Here is a 27,451-nt window from a genome sequence, read left to right as displayed (position 1 = left end):
CCATACCACGGGTCTCCACAACACTACAAGCAGCCATACCACAGGTCTCTGCAACACTACAAGCAGCCATACCACGGGTCTCCACAACACTACAAGCAGCCATACCACGGGTCTCCACAACACTACAAGCAGCCATACCACGGGTCTCCACAACACTACAAGCAGCCATACCACGGGTCTCCACAACACTACAAGCAGCCATTCCACGGGTCTCCACAACACTACAAGCAGCCATACCACAGGTCTCTGCAACACTACAAGCAGCCATACCATGGGTCTCCACAACACTAAGCAGCCATACCACGGGTCTCCACAACACTAAGCAGCCATACCACGGGTCTCCACAACACTAAGCAGCCATTCCACGGGTCTCCACAACACTACAAGCAGCCATACCACGGGTCTCCACAACACTACAAGCAGCACTTCTGCCAAGCAATCGGCCCGCTCCTAACCAGCACACGCTTAAATAAAACTCAGCAGCCTAAAGCACTGGTACATAAATACTTATTTGGCGTGAAGGCCCGCTGAATGTTTAGGATGCCCATTTGTCCATTTTGGAAGAAACGATTGCTATGTGTGGATATAATATGATAATTAGGGATGCTTGATATTGGCTTTTTTACCTATACCGATATTGTCTAACTCTTAATTTCCGATACCGATATCAACCGATACCGATGTATGCAGGGTCCCCCCCCCCCCCAAAACGGAATAATTTCTGGTAATTAACATTACATATCTCTTGTCGTGTAATTAACACAACATTATGCATACTTTGACAATAAATAAAATAATAATTTGTTCTTACTTGCTTGCCTGGGTAAATAAAGGTTAAATAAATGTAAAAAAAAAAATTAGAATTTGATACCGATACAGATATTTTCCTATATCACATTTTTATGCCAATATCGGCCGATAATATCGGACATCCCTAATGATAATATTATCTTATTATGAGAAATGTAAAATGTAATTACAAAAATGTAATGGATTGCTGTTTTATGACTGGATCTTGCAAAAGAGTCACAGTGGAACAGTAATATCATGCTTTTCCAGTGTTTTACCTACTCTAGCACTGCACATAAATTAGGTATTTTCTTTTGAAAGTAGTTACCAATGGTTACAGGCAGCCATGTTGGACTACGTGAACATTCTATACAAGACTTATATTATGGGAGATAAACGGGAGACATTAGAAGGGAGCGTAGCGGGATAAAGTGGCTGTTGCCAGTCTGGTATGCTGTGATGTGTACTGTGTATTTTGTGGTGTTTTCCAGGCTTTGTCCAGTTTCTCCAGTATTACTACCAGAGTGGCTGCTTATACAGGCTCCGAGCCCTGGGAGAGAGAAACCAACTAGACCTCACAGTGGGTGAGTTTACTGTTCACCCTACATTCAATAGTATTCATGCTATATTCAATATTATCACCATTGTAACTGAGGGGTACAATTCCCTGACTGTATTAATCAAGTATTAGTATCATTAAACTACTACCGTGTTATGTACATTACTGGCCTTACTGTACACAAGTATATTAGATTAGAACACTTCCACAATGAAACGGTTTCCACACAAATACTAGTTTAGAATATTTATTACATCAAATAGTATTACATTACATTACTTAGTTGCGCTTATAAGGCAAAGAATGTGCGTAGGCAAGTCAATACTGAATATTAAGAATTATCTCTGGTATATTCTGGGAAGGGGGGTGTACTACCGGTTGTAAGCCAGCAGGGGGAGGCAATGCTCTATGAAAGTCAATGGTTCCACGGAGGCGATCTTACTCCCTGGAGCAGCGGGGAAAGGCAGCCTCTGTACTCTCAATGTGCGCGCCGCGCTGGTGAAAGCCGTGGAGCCTCTGGTACGACAGAGACGGGCTCGAGTGATGTCTTCACGGGCAGGTGTAGATCCCACAGTAGCAGCGGGGTAGGCGGTTCTCTGCTCCAGCAGCCACAGTCAAAGCAATGAAGAATAATAATCCTGCCTGGTGGCTCTGCAATCACCGGGGTAAATCCTCCGGTTGGTCCGTGGTTCACAGTTGAACTTGACGTTACTATCCTTATTTGCACGCGGCAATAAGTGCTCTATGTAGACTCACAATTACCCACTTCACGTGGTCTTTGACTCGTAATGAAGGCCTTTACTAGTAAGGAGCGAACGATACGTTAAACAAACGTACTAGGATAACACGAGACTCTATTTGAGGCAATACGAGCCCTGCTGTACCGCACGTTGCGTAGTGGGTAAGGCTTTACTTGGTAACTGAACCAGACTGAACTGAAGGCGAACTGAAAAGGAAGTTCTGTATTCGCTGGTCATATTTATACGTACGGTGGACAAATAGTGCCGCTCTGCTTTCGGTAGCCGTATTCATGGGCAGAAGCGGGCATGTTAAGACAAGTCATGTCGGTAGCTTTCAAGTCAGCTCTAGGGGGGTAAGTCACTGGCGCCTAGGGGATCGCTTCCAATAGGAGAACGAATATTATGGTCTGTCCTGTACCATGTAAAGGGATATTCCGTGTATATGTACAAAGAATATACAAGGGATATCAAACGATATACAAATATTATACATAGGATCTCAGGCAATAAATATATATATTCGGTTTAATCTGACCCTTTGTAACAACCATATAATCAATATTATTCACCCTATATTCACCCTACATGCAATAGTATTCACATTACATGCAATAATATTCACCCTACATCCAATATTATCCACTCTTCATTCAATAATATTCACCCTACATTCAATAATAATAATATTCAACCTACATTCAATATTATCCACCCTACATTCAATAATATTCACCTTACATTCAATAGTTTTCACCCTACATTCAAGTCAAGTCAATTTTATTTATATAGCACATTTCCAAGCAGCGGCAGCTGGCACCAAAGTGCTTCACAGGCAGGTTGATAAAAAAACAAAATAATACGATGCAAGATATATAATTAAAAACAGGTAGGACACAGTAAAACAAAGAGGATAGAAGGGCCAGAGGTCTAGTGGTGATTAAGTGGGGGGGAAGGCCAGGGAGAACAGGTAGGTTTTTAAAAGTGATTTAAAAACATGCGCGGTCTGGGCGGCCCGTATGTTGACAGGGAGGCTGTTCCACAGTCTGGGCGCTGCGGTGGAGAAGGCTCTGTCTCCCCTAGTCTTGAGCCTAGTTCTAGGCACCACCAATAGCAGCTGATCTGAGGGATCGGTGGGGGGTGTGGCGGTGCAAGAGCTCGGATAGATAGGGAGGAGCCATCCCATTTAGTGATTTAAAAAACATTTAGGGCTAATTTAAAATCTATTCTAAAGCGAACAGGCAGCCAGTGGAGCGAGGCCAGAACTGGGCTGATGTGCTTGTTTTTTTGTTTTGGTGAGGAGGTGCACCAGTTGTAGACGGCGAAGCAGGGTGTGACGGGGTCCTCTCTCGAACTCCTTTGAATCTCCCATAAACGGGCGTAGTCGGAAGGATCTCGTTGGTGGTTTTTATTTCCCACCTCCCAAAAGTGCAGAGGTGATATAGTTTTACAAAAAATGTGAAAAGTGAAAGTAACAAAACAAAATACCCTATACTTACTACTTAACACTACACAATGTCTAAATACACAATATCCCTCCCCACTCCTCCAGACCATAGCACCAGACATCCTCCCATTCCTAACTGCAACCATCAACTCCTCACTCAACTCGGGGGTGGTCCCCACCTCCCTAAAACAAGCCAGAGTCACGCCGCTCATAAAAAAACCAACCCTGAACCCTACTGTCATAGGCAACTACCGTCCTGTCTCTCTTCTCTCCTTCCTTTCTAAAACACTTGAACGTGCTGTATCCAACCAACTTACTACTTATCTCTTACAGAATGACCTCCTAGACCCTAATCAGTCAGGCTTCAGGACTGGTCACTCCACAGAGACAGCCCTCATTGCGGTCACAGAGGCACTTCACTTAGCAAAAGCGAAAGGCCTCTCCTCTGTCCTGATTCTCCTAGATCTATCTGCAGCCTTCGACACAGTCAACCACCAGATCCTCCTTGCGGCCCTCGCAGGAATGGGAGTGGCTGGCTCTGCGCTGACATGGCTGTCATCATACCTCAATGACCGCTCCTACCAAGTGTCATGGAGAGGGACCCTGTCGGCCACCCGCCCCCTGCGGACGGGTGTCCCCCAGGGCTCGGTTTTAGGACCCCTTCTCTTCTCCCTCTACACTAAATCACTGGGTAACATTATCACGTCTCATGGCTTCTCCTACCATTGTTATGCCGACGATACTCAACTCTTCCTCTCCTTCCCTCCCTCAGATATCCACGTCTCTGTGCGGATCTCGGCCTGTCTGTCCGACATCTCAGCCTGGATGACGTCCAACCACCTCAAACTGAACCTAAGCAAAACAGAATTGCTCCACCTGCCGGCCAAATCCTCCCCCCTAACCGACCTTTCAATCACAGTCGAGAATGCAGCTGTGACTGCGTCCCCGACCGCCAAGAACCTTGGTGTTGTCCTCGACGACCAGTTGAACTTCTCTGCTCACATCGCAGCGACGACCAGAACCTGCCGATTCCTCCTGAGCAACGTCAGAAGGATACGCCCCTTCCTGACAAAAGAAGCCACCCAACTCCTCGTCCAATCAACAGTCATCTCCCGCCTCGACTACTGCAATGCACTGCTCGCTGGCCTCCCGGCCACTGCCACTAAGCCTCTTCAACTCATTCAGAACGCAGCGGCCCGCCTGATCTCAAACCTACCGAAGTCGGCCCATGTCACCCCACTTCTTAGGGACCTGCACTGGCTCCCCATTGCTGCACGAATCCGCTTCAAGGCCCTCGACCTAGCATACCGTGCGGCAAAGGGAACCGCTCCCGCCTACCTCCGGTCAATGGTCTCTAACTACACACCCTCAAGACCCCTACGCTCTGCATCTTCTGGCCGCCTCAGACCTACTCCTATCCAAGCTCCGGGAGGGTCATCAAAGAGAAGTCGCCTATTCTCAGTCCTTGCCCCACAATGGTGGAATGAACTACCCACCCCAGTTAGGACAGCCGAATCACGTCCAATCTTTCGCCGTCGACTAAAGACGCACTTCTTCAACCATTATCTGAATTAAAAAAAAAAAAAAAAAATCTAACCCTAACTAACCGTACTGTCATGCACTTGTCCTAATAAACTAACCTACACTGTAGCACTCAACACTTTGATGAACATTGTTGCTCAGCTGATAGAGTTGTGCCCTTCCTGATGGCTTGTCGTACAGAACTTGTAAGTCGCTTTGGATAAAAGCGTCAGCTAAATGACTAAATGTAAATGTAAATGTAAATGTATATCCACTACTACTTCTACTACAAGCAATACCAACACGTTTTTCAAAGGGATTCCGGTTACCTTCACTGTAAAGGCCTCTGCATGCTACAGCAAATTCAAAGCAACTTCGACACAACATCGACAAAGCAACGGTGTTGCAGACACTCTACCTTTATGCTTCTGCAAAATCAACGCGCAGCCTATGTAACATTGTACCCCGTATGTAGCTAGGTTCCCTAGATAGATGACGCTTCCCTTCTCAACCAACCCATTGATAAAAGCAGAAAAATAAGCATAGTTTTTACTTCCGGGCGGGGGGTTTCAAAATAAAAGAGCGAGTCTAAAAGCACCGTAAATACGTTTATTTTTTACAATATCTAACGTTACACGAACCTAAACTAATCTAAAGTTAGTTTAGGTTCGTGTTAACGTTAGATTATGTACAAAATAAACGTATTTCCGGTGCTTTTAGTCGTCGCTCTTATTTTGAAATTCCCCGACCGGAAGTATTATAGTGTCTGTTGCTAGCAGCTTAACCTTTGTCAGCCGGTTCTTTGCTTTTTAACGTAACTTCATTCGTTTCCAATGGAGAGGAGAGAAAGACCGGCTCACATGCAGCTCAAACTACCTATTGGAATAAATTCATTGATTGATGTTTAACTTGTCCCTGTGTGTGTCCAGTCATTTCGACTAGCAAACGTTGTATTTAACGTTAAAGTTACCTCAGGATACCATTGTATTTAGCTATGCAGCTAATGTGGATAGCATTTTGTATAGCACCAATGCTAGCTGGCTGGCTACAGCTTTATTTACTAAATTATGGAGGCTTTTTTATCGTCAAGGTAAGAGAGGATTTGTCATGATCAACTGAAGGCGTATGCTATGGAACAATATGTGCTTGGGTTTTCAGAAAAAGGCCAGCTATGTGACGCTAATTATTTAGCATCAACGCTGGCTGGCTACAACAATGGCGGATGGTATTCTCTGCGATACCTATATTATTCTATGACAGCCCCGCCCCCATTCGCTAACCAACCAATCACTGCTACGCAATATCAACGCAACGGTTGTTTAGGTTAGATTTTGGAGACATGTACGCAGATTCCTCGCAACACAGTCTACAAGACCCTAAACAACAACCGCGCTGAAATCGCGCTGATGTTGTGTTGAAGTTGCTTTGAAGTTGCTGTAGCATGTAGAGGCCTTAACTCAGTCCATTCAAAACTGACCTCCCTGGGCCAAAGCAGCTCTCTTCTATCCAATAGCCCCTCCCACTAGGCTTTAAACAGGATGTACCTATTATTATTATTATTATTATTAACACATTAAACCAATTCCTACACACAAAATATATATCCTCCACTATATCACACATACTTTCCAACTGTTTTGATTAAAGACAACCAAGTAAACGGTACAATACAATAATATCGCTCACGTGATCCTGGCCTTGCGCCAACCCCTCCCATTTAACCTGGCGGACATGTGTGGCTCTGCTTGGCCAATACGTCAACCTAGGAGAAGTGCAGAGCGAAGCGAATGCATCGTGACAATGTGAGTAATAAATGTGTATGTGATGTGATGAATGAACGTCTTGCTGAATGAACGTCATTCTGCTATAACCACAAACGGAATGAAATGTTTGTGCACATTCGGACATCCTAAGAAAACTGACAGGAGGGAATGTTTGGTGTGTGCGTTGCTCCGCGGCATATGGCGTGTGTGTTTCCATGTGCGCTGTCCACATGAAACGCACCACATTACATTATACGGTTATATGGTATATGGAAAGAGTGTGTGTATGTACAGTATGCGCACTGCCCGCAGTCAGTGATGGAGCCGCTCCGTCACACAGGGATTTGTCGATGCCTGTGTAGAGGGCATTGCAATAGTCGAGACGAGTGGTGACAAAGGCATGTATCACCGTCTCTAGGTTACTTTGGGAGAGGTATGCCTTTGTCTTTGCCAGGAGTCTGAGGTGGTAAAAACTGTTTTTGACTACGGCGCTGACCTGTTTATCGAATTTAAAATTGCTGTCGAAGATGACCCCGAGGTTCCTGGACAGAGGTGGACAGGTTTGGACCCAGGGGACCAAGTGCGTCGATGAGGGGGGCCGGGGGGGCACTATTAAAAACAATTACCTCTGTTTTCCCTTAATTTAGTGTCGGGGAGTTTTCAGACATCCAGCACTTGATCTCTGCCAGGCAGTCAAGTAGTGGTTGTATTGATGTTTTCCCTTGTGGGTGGGTTTTAGGGGGAGGTAGACCTGCACGTCATTGGCGAAGCAATGGAAAGAGATGTTGTGTTTTGCCAGGATCTGGCCTAGGGGGAGTATATATAGGAGGAAGAGGGTGGGACCCAATATCGAGCCTTGGGGCACCCCGCAGGTGAGGGGGGCCACAGAGGAAGTGAAGTCACCAAGTTGGACAGAGAAGGTCCTATTACTTAGGTAGGACCGGAACCAGTCTAAGACGGGGCCCCTAAGGCCTACGTAATGCTTGAGGCGAGCTAAAAGGATGTGGTGATCTACCGTATCAAAGGCGGCTGTGAGGTCAAGGAGTAGTAGTAGTAGGGATGGGTTGCCTGCATCAGCAGCTGAAATCAGGTCATTTAAGACACTGAGGAGGGCCGTTTCAGTGCTGTGTCGTGGTTTAAAGCCAGATTGGAATTTATCATGGTTGTTGTTGTGTTCAAGGAATGATTGTAGCTGTATGTAGACTATGCGCTCCAGGATTTGATAAAAATGGTAATTGTGAGATGGGTCTAAAATTTGCAAAGACAGAGGGATCGAGGTTGGGCTTCTTTATCCGGGGCTGGACCACAGCATGCTTGAAGGCAGTCGGGACACATCCAGTGCTGAGGCAGGCATTTAGTAGAGGTAATAATACGAGGAGAACAGGGTCAGGTACTTCCTTTAGGATGCGCGAGGGGAGTGCATTAAATAATATTCAACCTACATTCAATATTATCCACCCTTCATTCAATAATATTCACCCTACATTCAATAATATTCACCCTACATTCAATAATATTCAACCTACATTCAATATTATCCACCCTACATTCAATAATATTCACCTTACATTCAATAGTATTCAACCTACATTCAATTCATTCTGCGCTTTTTTCTCTTCCAATTTTCGCTTGTGACTTTTCACCTAAATCCCTGATTCGCACATCCCCACCTGGGGTAACATTGGAAAGCCACACTCATTGGCTACAACCCTGTCCAGTAATTTTCGAGATCGCCAAATGATTGACGGAGCTAGAGCCTCGGGAGTCGGGGTGGTAATCGAAAAGAAAAAAAGCTCTGCCGTGTACTTTGGCGCACGCCTCGCATATCGGCATGTAACTCAAGAACACCTTAATGGTTTTTGTCGCCTGAAAGGGCAACCGACGGGTAACAAATAGGGCTTTAATTCTCTATATATTGTATTAAATAAAATGCAGACCCGAGCCGCTAGAGTTCGGCAAAGTGGCACGTCGCGCCGGTGGGAAAATCGTCCTCAAGAGGTCCCGGGGCCGGGTCAGTGCCAGTTAAGAGGTTAAATTAAGGGACTAAAATAAATTGAACAATTGGCTGCTCAGCTGTTCCGTGGCCAGGTGTGTTATTCCCTCATTATTTAATTTACAAGGAGCAGATAAAAGGTCTGGAGTGGTATTTGCATTTGGAATCTGTTGCTGTCAACTGTCAATATGAGGTCCAAAGATCTGTTGCTATCAGTGAAGCAAGGCATCATTAGACTGAAAAACCAAAACAAACTCATCAGAGAGATAGAAAAAACATAGGTGTGACCAGATCAACTTTTTGGTACATTCTTAAACAGAAAGACCACACTGGTGAGTTCAGAAACACCAAAAGACACAGAAGACCACGGAAAACAACTGTGGTGGATGACAAGAATTCCTGGTAAAGAAGTTATCAAGAAAACTCTGCTCATGATCCAAAGCATACCACCTCATCAGTGAAGCATGGTGGTGGTAGTGTTATGGCGTGGGAATGTATGGCCGCCAATGGAACTGGTTCCCTTGTATTTATTGATGATGTGACTGCTGACAAAAGCAGCAGGATGACTTCTGAAGTGTTTTGGGCAATATTATCTGCTCATATTCAGCCAAATGCTTCATGAACTCATTGGACGGCACAGTGCAGATGGACAATGACCCGAAGCATACTGTGAAAGCAACCAAATACTTTTTTAAGGCAAAGAAGTGGAATGCTTTGCAATGGCCAAGTCAATCACCTGACCTGAATCCAATTGAGCATGCATTTCACTTGCGGAAGACAAAACTGAAGGGAAAATGCTAGGGATGCTCGATATTGGCTTTTTTACCGATATACCGATATTGTCCAACTCTTAATCAACCGATATCAACCGATACCAATATATGCAGGGTCCCCCCCCCCCCCCCCAAAAACGGAATAATTTCAGGTAATTAACATTACATATCTCTTGTCGTGTAATTAACACAACAGTATGCATACTTTGACAATCAATTAAATAATAATTTGTTCTTACTTGCTTGCCTGGGTAAATAAAGGTTAAATAAATGTTGTTGTTTTTTTCTTTTTTTTTAAACCGATACCACATTTTCCGATATCACATTTTTATGCCAATATCGGACATCCCTAGAAAATGCCCAAGAACAAGCAGGAACTGAAGACCGTTGCAGTAGAGGCCTGGCTGAGCATCATAAAACACAGCGTCTGGTGATGTCTATGAGTTCCAGACTTCAGGCTGTCATTGACTGCAATGGATTTGCAAACAAATATTAAAAGTGACAATTTGAGTAATTATCAGTTGGTCTCTATTTCTTTTGCTCCCTTAAAAAGTGGGGTCACACTGGATTTTGGGTTAGGATTTTGTATGTAAATACCCTCAAATTAAAGCTGAAAGTCTGCACTTAAAGCACATCTTGATTGTTTCATTTCAAGTCCATTGTGGTGGTGTACAGAGCAATTGTGAGCTTAATATCCAACTATTTATGGACCTGACTGTATAAGAATGAAGAACCTGCGTTTTATTGCCCTACCAGAGTACATTCATGATTCCTCTACTGAGGCTAGACTTCTCTATGGATGCAGAAAAGGCATTCGACAGGATCGTATATCATGACAAATTTATAAACTATGTCAAAACAATACATAGAGCTTCCAAAGGTCAAATTGCCACAAATAGTGTGCGATCTAAACCGTTTGATCACAAGAGGTGCACAAGGTAGGGGTGCCCCCCCCCCCCCTATTGTTCGCTCTGGCAATCGAACCCCTAGTGGTGTCCCATTTGCTCAAACCCAACATTAGTGGAATTCAAATAGAGATGGAATGCAAGCTGTCACTTTATGCAGATGACCTATTCATTTATATAACTGATCCCAACAGGTCTGTGCCACAGATGTATTAAATTTATGATAGTAAGCTACCTGGATATAAGCTTACATTTGGTAAGAGTGCTCCTGCACCCTCTCTGGTCTGCCTGACTTGATGTCAAGATTTAAATACCTAGGTGTATGAATTTATAAGGACCTCTGTAGTACTCATGAATTGAATTTCCATCCACTCATAGAAACACTTAAGACTTATATGTGTGTGTGTGTTTTCTCTCAGAGGGTTTCCAGTCGTGGATGTGGAGAGGGCTGACCTTTCTTCTACCTTGCCTGTTCTTTGGTCATGTAAGTTCAACACAGACTAGACTGATCCGTTGCCTCATGAAGGCAAAGAGCTCTGACTGTCACAGTAGTGCTGTCTCACTGCACAAAGAGCTCAGTGTCACAGTACTGCTGTCTCACTGCACAAAGAGCTCAGTGTCACAGTAGTGCTGTCTCACTGCACAAAGAGCTCCGACTCACAGTAGTGCTGTCTCACTGCACATAGAGCTCTGACTGTCACAGTAGTGCTGTCTCACTGCACACAGAGCTCCCGAGTGTCACAGTAGTGCTGTCTCACTGCACAAAGAGTTCAGAGTGTCACAGTAGTGCTGTCTCACTGCACAAAGAGCTCCGTGTCACAGTAGTGCTGTATCACTGCAAAAAGAGCTCCAGAGTGTCACAGTAGTGCTGTCTCACTGCACAGCCTCTGCTTTGCCTTCTGTTGTAGCAGCAGCTCCTGCTAATTTGACCCTCTAAAATGTGGAGGCTTTGGGACTAGATGGAGACTATATATGTTATACTGTGTGTATTTTATTATTATTTGATATTCGATCGTGTTTGTCTATGCTTACTATGCACTCCAAGTGACACTGTTGAGACACTGTTGAGACCCTGTTGGCACTGTTAGCACTGTTAGACGAACAATACCATTGGTCCTTGACCGTGTCAAGTGACCACATATTGGACCATGAGGGACATGCATGCAACTCAGACTTAGAAGAGAAGCATTCACTGTGACACATTCTGCAGAAATAACAATCTGTATACTGAGACTAAATGTTATCAAATGAGGGTCCAACAGCTTAATTTGTCGGTCCTTGATGCGAGAAAGAACCACTGCTCTTAACGGTTAACCCATACAGTAGATAAGATAATATATTCCTTTATTGATCCCCTTGGGGAAATTCAGGCAGCATGGGGGAGGAGAGGTACAGGTAGTAGAAGACATACAGGTCACACAATTATAAAAAAAAATATATATAGAATAAAAGGCAGTGTAAACAATATAGTTAACTCTGGACATGCGCATATGGGCAACAAGGTGCGAGATGAGTATGTATGCCCTCTCGGTAGTCGACACACTGAAGTCCCAGGAACATAGTAAAGGTTCAGAACCACTGCTCTAACCCATACAGTAGTCAACACACTGAAGACTCAGTAACATAGTAAAGCTTGTCACAGGAACAAAGCATGAAGATATTTAAACTGTGGTTTTTCAGCAGATTTATTCTGCAGTTTTACTCCTGGTTCCCTTCACTTGACTGTTCTGACAAACGGAGGAAAGCCTAACTAATGTCTTTCACGTTTGTACACGTTTGCCACCGCTGTGTCCGACTCTTTTCTCCTCTCTGTAGTTCTGGCAGCTGTACAACTCCATAACCCTGTTCAGCCTGGCAGGCCGTGAGGACTGTAAGGAGTGGCAGGTAAGAGCCCTGTGAGGAAGCGCATAGCCTTACGGCGGTGTTCAGAACAGGAAAAAGCGGAAGTCTGTCATTTGATCATCAAGGCGTTTGATCATAAAACAATGACACCTTTTTCCTGTCGTGTTTTTCTTTTTTTCTTTTAGGTATTTATGTTGGCGCTGACATTTCTCATCCTGTTCTTGGGAAACTTCCTCACCACGTTAAAAGTTGTTCACCAAAAAGTTCAGACAAACCAAGGAAAGGTTGAGAAGCGGGAATGAGGGAGGGAGAGAGAGAGAGAGAGAGAGAGAGAGAGAGAGAGAGAGAGAGAGAGAGAGACACACACGGAGCCTAAAGGGACGGCTCATGCTCTCCACGAGGGCCAGTATCTCCTCAGCAGAACTACCAACTTGCACAACATCCAGAGGGCCTGAGCCAGGAGCAGGAGAACCACCTCGAGCTGAAACTGCGTCTCCTCCTCAGGATGACCTTGGAAACATCAAGACAAAAGTGTTTGGTGTTCGCCGCTTTTTTTCTTTTCTTTTTTGCTTCCAGTAACCTCTGTAGGAATGTGATCAAGGACAACACTTAGAGAAATGACACGGAAAGAACACGAGGGAACCAGAAGAACCAGAGTCTCCGCGTGTGTGTGTTCACGTAAGAATGGAAAAGAAAACCCATCCCTGTTTTGTTTTTTTGTTTGTCCGCGCTGCACATTCAATCACAACACGAGTTGTCTTCTTCACCTGACTTGACGAACCACTGACCGTCCTGTTCGTTTTGTCCCTTTTCACCCTGTACATAACCAAGCGATGTTGGACAGGATGTGTTGTTGTTGTTTTATTTGGGTGTTTGTTCTGTCTTGTCAGTGCATGAACTTGTAAAGAGAGAGAGAGCCTTTTCTTCTAAACGATATGCAACTCAAAGAGAGGGTAACGTTAGGTAGCATCCATTTAAAATCAGAGCGCTGTTAGTTTGCCTTTTTGAAGACCTGCAGTCCATACGGTTGTGTAGATGTACTTCATATACTTCTGTGAAGTAGTAGTAGTCGGAACTATCTCTCTAGGTAGAACACATTTCGAGTACGAGGCATAGTGATCCCGTTATTTAGCTATTTGTATCTTGTAGGTTTTTACACGTGTAGTGCTAATCTCCCCCTCCTCATATTGCTTTTGGAGTGTTGAGTTCTTTTCTCGTAACTTGGCTAATGTGGGTCCACACCATTTCAAAGCTAACAGATCAGCCATTTTTTTTTACTCCAGAACTCTGGATGCCTGCTTGTCCTACAGGCCTGTCACTGTCAGTCCTCTGACTAGGGATGTCTCTGCTAGTGGTCCTCTCTCTATGTTCTTGTCCTACAGGCCTGTCAGTCCTCTGAATAGGGATGTCTCTGCTAGTAGTCCTCTCTCTGTGTTCTAACAGTGGTGTTGTATCCAATCTGCCCTAGAGACTGCTTGTTTTTTCTAAGAGTTGAGGTCAATTCACCCTCAAAGTCAAACATGTTCAACATGTCAACGAGAAGTTGCGGGTTATTTGCTCATTCGTTGGACCGCAAAACCTCTCATGCCAAGCGATCTTCAATATTTGAATTGTGAGGAAAATCTCCTCCCTGGTTTGATTGTAGAACGATATGGCGAGGATGGGATGCTCGCAGTATATTTTCAACACTGAGAAACGGTGCTTACGAGGCCATTTTCTTGTTTCTATGACACTGACTCAAGGTCTTACCATTCTATACACTGACTTACGGTCTTACCATTCTACTGTATATACCGACTCAGTCTTACCACCATTTTACTGCATATACTGACTCACGGTCTTACCATTCTATACTGACTCAGTCTTACCATTCTATACACTGACTTACGGTCTTACCATTCTACTGTACTGACTCACCGTCTTACCATTATACTGTACTGACTCAGTCTTACCATTCTATACACTGACTCAAGGTCTAACCATTCTATATTGGATTGGCTTGAAAGTGGACTGACCCTAACTCTGGCCTGTTGTTGAGTTATATTCAAACTTGTCTTGTTCCTGGGCTTAGCATTGTACTGTCAGCAGTGCTACTGCCTTCAGGCGGCGTGACGCTAAAGCCATAGTTCAGTGGTCCAGGGGGTTCCAATATTTTCTTCATTAAAAGTTAGTACAGTGAGAATGTATGAGAATTACTACTCTGCTCTCTATCGTCTCCCCACCTACAGTAGGCAGTTAATGGAATTCTGGATCATATGTAACAACAAATATCTTCTCAGATGGGGTTTAGTGGAATAAAATAAAATGGGGCTAATTGCCTCAATTAAGAGGGCCTTCACGTGAGAGAAGAACCACTGCCATTAGTTTATTAGTCTCTTGGGAGGAGCATCTCTATAACCACTGCTCTCTGTGGGTTAGTTAGTATGTCGTGTGAATTTGCTCAATCTCTTCCTCTGTCACAGTTGGCCAAGCTACAACACTGGGTTCATCATATGTATGCTTTGTCATCACTAGCCAGGGTTTAGCCGTGCTGTGGCCTGTCTGGCACACAGTGAGCGTCTCCATTATCTTTAGACAACCTGGCCAGACCTGGCCAAAGCCGACTGGGACAGTTGTTGGTGTGAATTTTGAAAGAAATGCAATGGAGACACAAACCCAACCCTACCATACCATGCTAGACCATTAAGACTATACTCAAGAACTACTGCCTTCGATCACATAGAAAACACTATTGTTCTTTCACCTTTTCAGAATAATTCCATTGCTAGTAGGAACAAACTAAAGTAGATAAAGTTATTTAGATTAAAATGTCCACTCTGCTGAGATGGCAGCTGGTATATGCTGTTTTGTTATTATTCAGTTTGGGTAAACTTCTAGGCTATAATTTTTCTTCAGTCTGTTTTGTCACTGGTGGTGAAATGGACACTGTTTTATCAGGCATTTACACAAGACCTGAACCAAGGCAGAGAAACTCCACTGGAAAATGTCCAGTAGATATCGTTTTTGAGATTTACAGTTGTATGTGTTGTACTGATGAGGGAAGGTTGTTTCACCTTGATAGTTTGCTGCAGAATTCTGAACAAAATGCTGCTAGAAGCAATGGTACTGTAGACTAGTGAGACTGTTGAACAAAAAGAATGTGCTGGATTATTTTTGATCAAATGACTGACCAACATGAATTATTAAATGTGTAACCATTCCAATTATGGCCAAATCCTGGATCTACTGCTCTGTTTAAAAGTCACCTGGTTGGTGTTCTGTAGGGGTATTTGGGATGACATGAGTATAGTGGCACGGCTCTTAACGCCTTATCCTCCCTGTAGCCTGTCACTGTTGTCTGTTCTGTTTTAATAAAGTTCCCAGGGGGTAGTGGGGTAAAATGATTACAGTAATTCCTGTATTTTCAAATGAACCTTAAATTGGCTCTTTTGAGATGTCTCGGGAGTCGTATGTAACTTCTCACTTGTCTTTCTGGACAATAATTGTTGACACATTGATATTATTATTATTTTTTTGAGTACTCACGTACTGAGCCCCCTCAGTAATTTCTTCAGAAGACCCAAAGACCCGAGAGTTGGTTTCCTTTCATTACCCAGAATGCATCCTGTGACTGAAGGGAACCTCTTTGGAGCCGCTGTAGATGTGTAACTTTTTGTCGTAGGGAAACGTTAAAGCATGTTGAGTTGTAGACCAAAATATCTGAAAACAGCTGCCACAACGCACAGAAGACTTCATGTCTGCATTGTAGCCAGGGCTTGAAACTAGCACTAGCCACCATGCTATGTTTTTGTTGTGGCTGGTAAGTCTTGTCAATCTTTGGCCAGTAGCCAACCTGTCTTCAATTCTTTTAAACTACTTTGGCTGCTAAGAAATTGAACCGGTTGGTGGAGTTCTAAACTTACCAGCCCCTGTGGCCAGCTGACCAAAGGGTTTCCTGCTCTGATTGTAGCTGACAAGACTACGGAGCTTCTGACTGTTGGGAGCTTCCAACAAGACTAGGGAGCTTCTGAATTACTAGCCTCTGACCAACTGTAGGGAGTCTCTGACAGACTCGAGGTAGTCTCTGACAGATTATAGGGAGCTTCTGACTGACTGTAGGGAGTCTCTGACAGACTCGAGGTAGTCTCCGACAGATTATAGGGAGCCTCTGACAGACTAGGAATTCTCTGACAGACTGTAGGGACCCTCAGTATTGAAGACTGCAACCTGTGCCTCAACATCAGTAACGAGACGGCTGACAACTGCTACTTAAATTTTCACATCATGTACATTCTATGTAAAACTAAAATGAAATAAAAACATCTGATTTAAAGATGGTATGTTTTCTGTTCTGTGTGTTCTAATTTTTTTATATATTATTTAAAGCTAGTATCTGTAATGCCGTAAAAATTTGACCTATAGGCAAAAGAGCCCCCCCTGGTATTGTGCTTTTTAATTTGTAATTAAAAATGTTTGGTCTGATTGGATTTTAGTAACGTATTGAACTGAATTTCAGTAGCAACCGCTCTCCACTCAAACCACACATCAGACCAAAAATGTAAACAAAGTGCAATATTGAGCAGGGCTCTTCTGCCTAGAGGTCGATGTTTGGCAGCATTACACATTCTACCTTTAAAGGGGAACTATCTTATTATTTCTTTCACTATTTGGGTTGGGGAATGAGTTAAAGCAAACTGAAGGCCTTGTTGAGAGACGTTATCTCATGTCTGTTCCATTCTAAGGTATAGGAGGTGGTAACTAAACGTTTGCAAATCATGCTTGTAACAACCGGGAGTAGAGGTCCTCTCTCGCAACAGTTACAGCTGAAGTGCCCTTGAGCAAGGCATTTAACCCCTATGTCTTGTTTATGAACTGTTAGCTGCTCCATGTCAAACACACCAGGCCACATTTATAAAAGGTTCTTGGCACATGTTTTGAGATTACAACCAAATCCAAGCCAAGGTTGTGATTTATCAATAACATATCTTGATGTCATAAATTAAATGTTTTGTCACATATTAAAGGCTATATCTCTTGTATCTACCCAAAGTATCAGTGCTGCAGGATCACTTTCATACTTTTCTTTTTTACATGTTATTTATCATTTTCTTTCAAACCATCATAAGATGGAATTCAAGAAGTGCATAAAAGTTATTTGATGGAATCTAGGATAAATCTTCACTTAATACAAACAAATGATATTTCTATCCTGGGTTGAGGTCAAATCATTCTCAATTCAAAATGGAAATTGCAGTTTATGTAATGATGCTAGGTATTCATTATCAATTATGTTCCAATGGGGTGGATAGACTAACCTACTTGTGCCAAGAATTTACATTTGAATAAAACCCACTTCCTTTGATTGATTTAATTGAGTGAATTGGAACCAACACTAGAGGGAGCTGTTACTGAATATTAGCGCAGCTCTAGAAGAGTATTGTTCACATTAACAAACGAGTATTGCAGTGTTTAATCATTGCCAACTTCCTCAGTGTCAGAGGTACTGTAATTCATATAGTATGTTGTGAATATTTTAAAAGTTGGGGGAGGAGTCACAGGGGATAAGCCAATCAGGAGTCACATTCTTAGAAGTCCCATTTTCCAATGTTGATTAAGAGTTTTTTTTTAAGTTTCATTAATTATCACAGTTATTACATTTATAAAAGATTAATTGAAATTACTTTACATGTGGTTTCAGAAAGGTTCCTGTTATCTCAATGTGGTTGAAAAAGAACAACCTGAGACGGTGAATTTAAAAACTAAATACAAAAAGTTTAAAACATTTTTCATGTGAAATATAGTTTTATATAAAAGAAAGGGTGGTGACATAGGGTGATTGGGGAATCTCCAGTGCCTCACAAAGCAGTATGAACCAGTTTGAAAATATGAAAATGAAATTCCATGAGACCTGGAGGAAGCATCAAGGCAAAGATAGACAATAGACAACAATAGAGGCCTTGCACATAATTTTTCTGTAGCCGTCTCCCTTCCAATATGGCTGCTTGTTACCATTGGTAACCACTTTGGAAAGAAAATGGCTAATATCTGTGCAGTGGTAGAGTAGGTAAAACACTGGAAAAGCATGATGTTACTCTTCTACTGTAACTTGTTTACAAGATCCAGTAATAAAACACCAAAGTATTGCATTTTCTTTTTTAAATATAATATATATATATATATATCTTTACACACACAGCAACCATTGTTTCTTCCAACATGGAGAACAAATGGGCATCCTAATCATTCTGTGAAGGGCCTCTATTATGAGTTGGAATGCTATATTGTGGATATGGGCACCAGTGTGCTACGATCGTAGAAATGAAGGTTATCCTATAACAGGGTTCCCACGGTACCTGGAAAACATTGAAAACATGGGATTCATTTGTTTATTTTCCAGGTATGGAAAGGCATGGAAACTGAGCAAAAGTGACCAATTTCATGGAAATAGAAACAGTTGTCCTGGAAAATTTTATTGGATGATGTGTAATAAAATGTAACTATTGAGCACAGAATTAACATGAGTTTATAAAAACCCTTTACATGTGAACAGCTTTTACTGTAGATAGAAATGGATGATCCCATGTTGTAGAGCATGCTCTTGGCATCCTATATGGTATATTGGATGTTGGAATTTGATGCAGGCAACTTGGTGAGCCAAGGGAGCCTTGGCATCTACAGTGAAACTTCTTATGCAAGTTTATCCTCAAATGTAAGTAGCTGTGTTTTAACTGTGTGGTAAACCTGGGTTTATCAACGTTAGTTAGTAAGCAGTGCAATCTTGCTAACTAGCTAGCCAACGTTAGCTCTCATAACGAGCCAGTTAGCCAGCGCCAGGTACAGTAGCTAGCCAACGTTAGCTCTCATAACGAGCCAGTTAGCCAGCGCCAGGTACAGTAGCTAGCCAACGTTAGCTCTCATAACGAGCCAGTTAGCCAGCGCCAGGTACAGTAGCTAGCCAACGTTAGCTCTCATAACGAGCCAGTTAGCCAGCGCCAGGTACAGTAGCTAGCCAACGTTAGCTCTCATAACGAGCCAGTTAGCCAGCGCCAGGTACAGTAGCTAGCCAACGTTAGCTCTCATAACGAGCCAGTTAGCCAGCGCCAGGTACAGTAGCTAGCCAAAGTTGGCTCTCATAACGAGGCAGTTAGCCAGCGCCAGGTACAGTAGCTACCAACGTTAGCTCTCATAACGAGGCAGTTAGCCAGCGCCAGGTACAGTAGCTACCAACGTTAGCTCTCATAACGAGCCAGTTAGCCAGCGCCAGGTACAGTAGCTAGCCAACGTTAGCTCTCATAACGAGCCAGTTAGCCAGCGCCAGGTACAGTAGCTAGCCAACGTTAGCTCTCATAACGAGCCAGTTAGCCAGCGCCAGGTACAGTAGCTAGCCAATGTTAGCTCTCATAACGAGCCAGTTAGCCAGCGCCAGGTACAGTAGCTAGCCAACGTTAGCTCTCATAACGAACCAGTTAGCCAGCGCCAAGTACAGTAGCTAGCCAACGTTAGCTCTCATAACGAGCCAGTTAGCCAGCGCCAGGTACAGTAGCTAGCCAACGTTAGCTCTCATAACGATAGCCAGTTAGCCAGCGCCGGGTACAGTAGCTAGCCAACGTTAGCTCTCATAACGAGCCAGTTAGCCAGGAAGAGAAGAGGCCGCGAAGATGGAAGAGGAGGATGACAGAGGAAAAGGGAGAACAGTGGAGAGGAGTTGAGAAGAGAAGACAGGAGCGGACACGAGGGGAGGTGTGGAGAGGAGAGGACAGGATGAGATAGGAGAGGAGTGGAAGAGAGAACATATATCAATCCCAGTGCTCATGTGTTCCAGTTCAATAAATTGTTGTTAATCTACAGCTTGTTGCATTATTTCATGCATTGATATTATCAATAAGACATAATCTCTAAGCATTTACAATGTAGACTTGACTGGCACTTCTTTTAAATCAAGTAAGTAGTCAGGTGTCCTAGGGGGTTGTGTGTGTGAGGGGAGGGGGGCGCGGATGAGGGCGGAAAACTTCAGGGGCCTATAGATCATCACTTAATATGGTACCTGGAAAATCAGGAGGTAGTATGGAAAAAAATTTCAAGGCAAGCGTGGGAACCCTGTATAACCCTAGTTACATGGGTTCTAGCGAGCGCTCTGCTCTAGTGGGATGATCCCTTGTCACCTATTGTGACCTGAAAGCTTCTGCTACAATGCACCTACACTTGTCCGGCCACGCCCACTTCTGCCCATGCATTTAAGCGAGGGGTGTGACCGTACTTCCGCTCTTCCCGAGTCTTGACCGTTATTCGGAAGACAATTAGGGGTCCTCAGTGAGTGAGAGCAGAGCGCTCGCTAGAACTCATGTAACTAGGGTTATAGGATAACCTTTGTTACATTTTGTACTAGCTCTGCGCTCTGCTCTAGTGGGACACAGGAACGGAGCAGGGCGGGGAGCCCGACAAATGCACCCGCTGAGGTCCCCTACAACCATCAGAACTCCGGGGAGGGTCAGGGACTAGCCGGATGTCTCCCGATGGGGACATCTTTTTCCCTGCAGCATTGGAGCAGGTAAATGTCACATTCAAAGGAACAAAAGATGCGTACCACAGGACCTGCTGTGCTTGAGTGAATTTGTAAAGTGACAATTGGATAGATGACGTTCCATATGGTGTTGAATGCCTAAAGAAATCCTTACCTGAGTTGCAGGTTCTCACTTTGGGTTTAGCAGGCTGGCAATACATAGAGGCATGATACTTAAATAAGCAATACATACATACAGTACATACATACATATACATACATACATATATACAGTACATTCATTCATCAAGTCACAGAGGCACTTCAAAAGTACAAAACATTCCTACCACAGGACCTGAGGTTTATCTAGAATAATAAGAAGAGGATGGGTCGGTGTCATAGAAATGTTTGAAAATGTCTTCCCTCGTTATCACTGAGACTAATCACATTGTAAGAAGTGATAAATAACTTCTGTGAGAACTTTGGGGCTGAGGCCTCATCCTCCTCTATAAGACTAGAGGTTTAACATCAGATGCACAGCATGTGAGGAGAAATTAGATGATGTCTTAGGCATAGAGGACCCAAAGCTCCTACAGACTGAATGGAGCATGTTTATCATGTCCCCTCCTAGAATCGAGACAAGGAGGAGTCAATGTCGTCATAGAAACATTCAAAAATGTCTTCCCCTTTACCACTAGGAGACTAATCACACTGTCTGAACTGAAGTAGCACTGTCTCTCAGGGCTAAAGCCAATATCAACTCAGCCATGCTGATTCAAAGTACCAGTAATACGATGTCGGAGAATGAAACCATTCCAGTGTTCTCACTGGTTCTTAGGTTTGTGGTGGTAGCAGGCTGAGCGCAAAATGAGGAACACACTCAAGATGTGGGGGGGGGGGGGGGGGGGGGATAGAAAGATATATTTGTGGCGGCCATGTCTTGCCATTGTGGTCGGACACCGCAAATAAGTCTCTTGGTGTGAAACGCTGGCCCTCCAATGCATGTCCCATTGACACGCCGACTTCACAGGATGACACAGCCTTTCCTGCTCTTGACTCGCCGTTTGGCAGCCCTGGCTTTCTTGGTCGCTTCTCTGAAGATGTCCTCCACGTTCTCACGGTACTTGGCAGAACACTCCAGATACAGCACAGCATTTATCTGTTGACGAGTCTGTTCCCCCTGGAAACGCCACACAGAGAGACAGCGGCATGAGGAATTAAAGATGAAAGATTAAAGAATGTTCATGGTGAACTTTGACTATACATATTGGTATTTGTGCAGAACTTGTCATCCTTCCCCTGGAGAGGGAGAGCTTCTCTGTACTTGAAATCTGAGTTGAATGTGTGATGTCACAAATAGGTTGAACCTATCATGGTCCAATATGTGGTAACTTGACACCTTTATATTCAGCAACACAGAAAGCTGAGTAGGTATTGACATGTCTTGAAAGAATATAAGCTGCCAAATTCCTGGTAGATATCAATGGGTCCTTTTTGCATATTCATAGGTCCTTCTATTATCAATGAATGTAAAGGTGTAGAGATGCAGCTGAGACTATTTCAGTTGTTTATTGTTTGGTGGCAAACCCATATTTATTCAAATTGTTATTCAATATAGAGAATGTTTATTGGTTTAAAATACATTGCACAGCACTTATTATATGCCTCCCTCAACTAAAACCATTAAGGTGCCTTTGAGCAAGGCACTTAACCCCCAAATGCTCCAGTGGAGCTGCTCAGTGGTAACAGTATCAGACTGTGGTTGTAGGTGTGAATGTGTGGAGCTGTGTGCATGAAGCAGGGACTCACTAAAAACGTGGCATCGTGTCCAGTGGGAGGTTAAGGTGGGGCGTGAGGTTCAATGAAGGGGAACACCACCCAAATTATGAATTCCAATATGTTATTTCCATGGCCTAGGAAAGTTCAATCAATATTTGTGAACATGAGCTACTCTCTCATAAAGCCAAAAACCAGAGAAGTAAGACTCAAACCTGTGATGACATTAAGTATAAAGTCTGGAGCTGCTCCATAGACAATGAATGGGAGACCAATGAATTGTGTGGACCCACAGAATATTTGTTTTATTTTTATACCCAAATGAGCTTAATTCTATAGTAGTGTTCTCAGTTCATTCTCCTGGGTGCTCTCAGTGTCATCTATAACATATCAATTCATTGTCTATGGAGCAGCTTCAGACTTTATACCTAATGACATCACAAGTTTGAGTTTTAGCACTCTAGTTTTTGGATTTAGGAGAGTTGTAAATAAAATGGTAAATGGTGCATTTATATAGTGCTTTTATCCAAAACGCTTTACAATTTGTTTTACAATTCACACTGATGGCGGAGGCAACCATGCAAGGTGCCAACCTGCTCATCGGGAGCAGTTAGGGGTTCTATATCGTACTAGCTTCCGCTCAGCGTCATCTGCACATATCTCACTTCGTGCATATGCACTGAATAAAAACTCACAATGTACCTTTACATACCAACATTCGTCTGGCCACACCCCTATCCGCTACCTTCATAAGCAGGTGTGTGGCCCCACACTCGCCTCCTTCTTCACTTTCACCACAAGAGAGTGCCTGTATACCAATCACTTGACAAGGTTTTTAAGCTGAAGAAAGTTGTTTACATTGTTTCTTGCTTTTTTCTTTCTCTCATATTTTTACAAAGAAAAAAGCTAAGTCATAATGTTTACCTCGGGGGGTCGCGCTAGCAACGTTACCCTTCACCAGCGGTTCTTCATTTCCTCCTCTGCCGTGCGTCTTGGAGCGGGGTTGACGCCACTGTCGTGGACGGCATCCGCGCCCGGTAGGCGTCCAGTGGATAGTTTGCCTCTCCAAGGAGCTGGTGCACCAGCGCCGTCTCCTGTGAGATGGCCTGGTTCCTGCTCTGGTTCCTTTGCCACCGGAGAGTCGTCCGCTGTTGGGCGGCCGGCTCCTCTGGTGGCGGAGGATTTGAGACGCAAGCTTTTTGCGTCTGCTCGCTCCCGTCGTAAGATGGTGGCTTGCAGACGCGAACGGCCTGGTTTTGGGGAGTTGCTGGAGCCGGATGAGGATGCGTCTGCTTCTCCGTGACCGATGGAAACTGAGGACTACATGGTAGAGGCAGATGGGTTCTTGTTCGACGCCCCGGTGGAGACATGTCCGCCTCCCGTCCAGGTTACACTGGCGGGGGGTGATAGGTCTCCTTGGGGTCCCTCGAACGCTGATGTTGGGTTAGAACCTCCGACTCAGCGGCGGGTTGCCCTGCTATCAGCCACATCGGAATGTGGGTCTGCGATGTCCAGTAGTCTGCCGCATGTGAGGGACGCGAGCTCGGTGGGGGAAAGTATGCAGGGGGAACTGCATGCTTTGTTCCCCGAGCTCATGGCGGCAGCGGCAGTCGCAAACGGTATGGCAACGTCGTCCTGTGAGAGAGACGGGCATTGTCTGCCCATTTTTCCCCTCGATGGAGGCCTACGTCCGTCAGGGACAGGTGGTCTCCCACATCACGAGCCTCACTCCCGCCTACGTGCGAGTCACGAGGGTGGTGGGTTTGGTAGAAGGTATGAAGGAGGGGGTGCCTCGGCTTGATAGGCCGATGGCAGCTCTCCTTTGTCCTGAGGTGGTGTGTGAGCCTTTACAGAAGCCGGTTCCCCACGGGAAATCGGCGAGGCGGTTGGCTTACTGGAGTGACCAGTCATTCATCTCCGCGACTCAATCCCTGGCTGCCACGTCTAACATCGCGCAGCTGGCGAGATTCATGTCCGGGATAATGACGGGCGGTACGGAGCTGACCGAAGTGCAACGTGATCAGCTCGCCCATCTGATCCAGCTGCAGGCCGTCGCCGCTGGAAAAGTACGCGCCCTGGCCACTCTAGCCCAGCGCCACCTTTGGCTGGAGCAGGCGCGTGTGCCGGAGAGGAAGAGGACACCACTGTTGGGCTCTTCGGGTCGGCGTTGCAGCTGATGACCTCAACCTGCAGGGAAATGCAGGAGGAGCGGTCCGTGCTCCAGCCTCATTTCCCCCCGCCCTGATGTCGCCGGTGGAGTCAGACGGAAGGCTCGTCGTCGAGGATCCGCCGCCGAAGCCGCCGCTGCTACCACCGCCACTACCACCGCCACTGCTGGCCCTTCAGCGAAGAAGGCCAGGAGGAGAGGGCGCCTCGGCCACTGCAGCCGGCCCATCCACGCTCGGAGGTGACGGTAGGGATAGTCGAGACCAGCCTCCAGTCCTTTACCGTCCCTCCGGGGCTCCCCGGGGTGGCAAACCCCGAGCGGCTCGTGGCAGGCGTCGCTAGTGACTTTTCCCTCTATTGGTTCCCCTGTTCCCTTCCCGGCCCAACATATGATTTGTCTAAATAAAAGGTCCCTCCTAGGAGGGACTGTATTTTGTTACAAACTGTGTGTTTATTCACAACATATGATGGGGATACGATGTGTGAACCTTCGCTAGTGTGGGTTTGATAGGAGGGCTAGACTTATAGTCTTGTTGGTCGCTACATTGCATGTTATAGAGCTTAAGCAAGGCCTGCAGCTTACACTCGGTCAAAAGGTTTTTTTTCTTCCTCGACCTGAAGACTTAAGTTCTTCATATAAAGGTAGAGGTTAGTTGTGTGTTCTGTTGCTTAAACAGTGATATTGAGCCACAACACTGTTGTGTTGGTCTGCAGTAATGCTCGTGTGTGTAAGGGTACCGCAGTCTTTTAGGCCGCTCTCTCTCTCTATCAAATCTTCTGTGTTCTTGCAACATAAACACGGGTGTCGTGTTCACACATAAAACTTTGGCCTTGTTATAAACCCTGTTCACAGACTTGTCTGTGGCTAGCGTGCATTGAGTTAGCTTAGCGCTGTTCACTAGCATACTGGCTACTTAAGGTATCATATGGCTATTTGTTGTTGTCGTATTCAAGGGTTGGGCTTGCGAGGGGGTACCGGATAAACCCCTCCTTCCCTCTTCTGATTGGTCGGGTTTTTTTTTTACCCTCTTTTTCATTCGGTCCGGCCAAGCTGTTAGGCAGCTTGGCACGGGGGGGGGAGGGTTTCCCTGACTCCGCACCTATCACGGGCAGTTGAGTCATGGGATTCCCCCCGTCATAGAATACGTCACTGGGCACGTTTCTATTGGACGACGGCTTCCGTGAGTTTTTTACAGACCCATGTGTGGTTCTGTTATTGTCAAGTTGTCGGGGCAGAGCGTAGGAACTTGGTGTTCTGCTACGCTCGATATATGTGTAACTTGAGTCTGTTGGTCACATGGCTCAATGTTACCGTGACTTTTCAATTCATGGCTCACGTGGGAAGTCTCTCTGAGGATTCCCGTCTCCTCCCTGTGGTGAGGTTGGCGGGATGTAAAAATGAAAAGATTTTTTCCCTCAGCCGCGTCACATGGGATTCATGTCAGTCTGTGTTTTTCTTTCTTTTTTAATAAAAAGAGGAAAGAACATGAAGCACGACGGCTCCTTGTCGTTCTCCCAGGCGACTTGGAGGAACAATGTCTGGTGTCTTGTTAGACTATCCATTGATGTGTTTGGGTCTCGATGCGTACATAGTGCTGGCTCTGGGTGTTTCTGATAAGAATCACGCATGAGGCTGGTACGCCTTGGTTGCTCGTTATTAAAACAGCATTTTTATAGGGCAACTGGGATGGAGTTTTCTCTTCCGAGCGCCTGTTTACTAGGTCTCGACGAATTCTCGTTCATATCTGGGGGATGTTAACGGAATAGATCAAAACATAGGTAGAGGGGTCTCACGCCCTTGGGGTGGGCCACTGAGCGAGGTACAAATGGGACCGTCTGGGTGGCGCCCTCTTTAATGTTTTAGATCGACACGCGTACCTATCCCCTCTCCTGGAGTGGGGATGTCGGCGTGATTAGGGCACGGGACTGGTTCTGGTCACGCTGGTCCAGGTCAGTTAACCCGTTGTCCGCCGGGGACGCAGATCTTCTGTTCTGGTACCCTGAGGGACTTGTGCTTTTTTCAGGGGGAAAAATGCCGGGTCGGCCCGGGTGTCACAGGGTTGGGCGTTATGGAGACCCTTTGTTGGGTACATGTTGTACCCTGTGCTGTCATGAAGGGGCTGGTTCTCCATTCCTTTCGCCCCTCTCTTACGCATGGTGGAGAGGGGGCTGTTGGGGTGGTCTTATAGACCTCCTCTGGCATCCCTGTGTGCTTCCCGGTCCGCCGGGCCCGGTCCGAAGTTGTGTTTCGTCGACCCGTAGGCCTGGGATAACCCCTTTTTGAAAACTGAAACACTTGTACTGCGGTATAGCCAGTGTATACCCGCAGGTGTGTTTTGGAGTTTTTTCTTGAGGGGTTATAGGAACAACCACCGCATGTGGTACCAAGAGGGTGGTTGATTCCCTGGTGTGTTGGAGCAGAGTCAACTCCCGGGTTACCCGGTTGAGTGTGCCCCTGCACGTTCATGACGTCTGCCAATCGTGTCAGCCTTCTCTGCCTCGGCCCCTCTGGAGAGTCTGGGTTTTTTGGTGGAGGCTTTGTCATGGTGCGCAACAATGCCAGCATACGCCCCTTCCGCCGGGGTGCTGTTTTCAGTTGACCCCTTTGGCGCCTGTCTCGTCCGCAGTGCTCCAGGCTCGGGTCAAGTGCCTGCTGCCTGGATTGAGGGATCGACCTCTTCTGGAGGTCGTCTCCCCGGTG

General features: G+C 45.2%; 2 protein-coding genes across 3 annotated transcripts in view; one reads left to right on the top strand and one right to left on the bottom strand.

Annotated features, from left to right (window-relative positions):
• Positions 1-16,583, top strand: part of tmem120b (transmembrane protein 120B) — a 48,146-nt gene extending 31,563 nt beyond the window's left edge. For both annotated transcript variants that reach the window (XM_084324302.1, XM_084324301.1), the window contains 4 exons: positions 1,281-1,373; positions 10,907-10,971; positions 12,303-12,371; positions 12,515-16,583. In XM_084324302.1, the coding sequence (XP_084180428.1) occupies positions 1,281-1,373; positions 10,907-10,971; positions 12,303-12,371; positions 12,515-12,631 (344 nt within the window). In that variant the 3' untranslated portion in view covers positions 12,632-16,583. The remainder of the gene's footprint in view (positions 1-1,280; positions 1,374-10,906; positions 10,972-12,302; positions 12,372-12,514) is intronic.
• A 5,159-nt stretch (positions 16,584-21,742) lies between these two features.
• Positions 21,743-27,451, bottom strand: part of rhof (ras homolog family member F) — a 40,971-nt gene continuing 35,262 nt past the window's right edge. Inside the window, exon 6 of the mRNA XM_084324526.1 lies at positions 21,743-21,988. Within this exon, the coding sequence (XP_084180652.1) occupies positions 21,833-21,988 (156 nt within the window). The 3' untranslated portion in view covers positions 21,743-21,832. The remainder of the gene's footprint in view (positions 21,989-27,451) is intronic.

This window comes from Notolepis coatsorum (genome assembly GCF_963971535.1).
Source record: "Notolepis coatsorum genome assembly, chromosome: 11".
Lineage (NCBI taxonomy): Eukaryota > Metazoa > Chordata > Actinopteri > Aulopiformes > Paralepididae > Notolepis > Notolepis coatsorum.
This window is presented reverse-complemented; position numbering and strand designations above follow the sequence as displayed.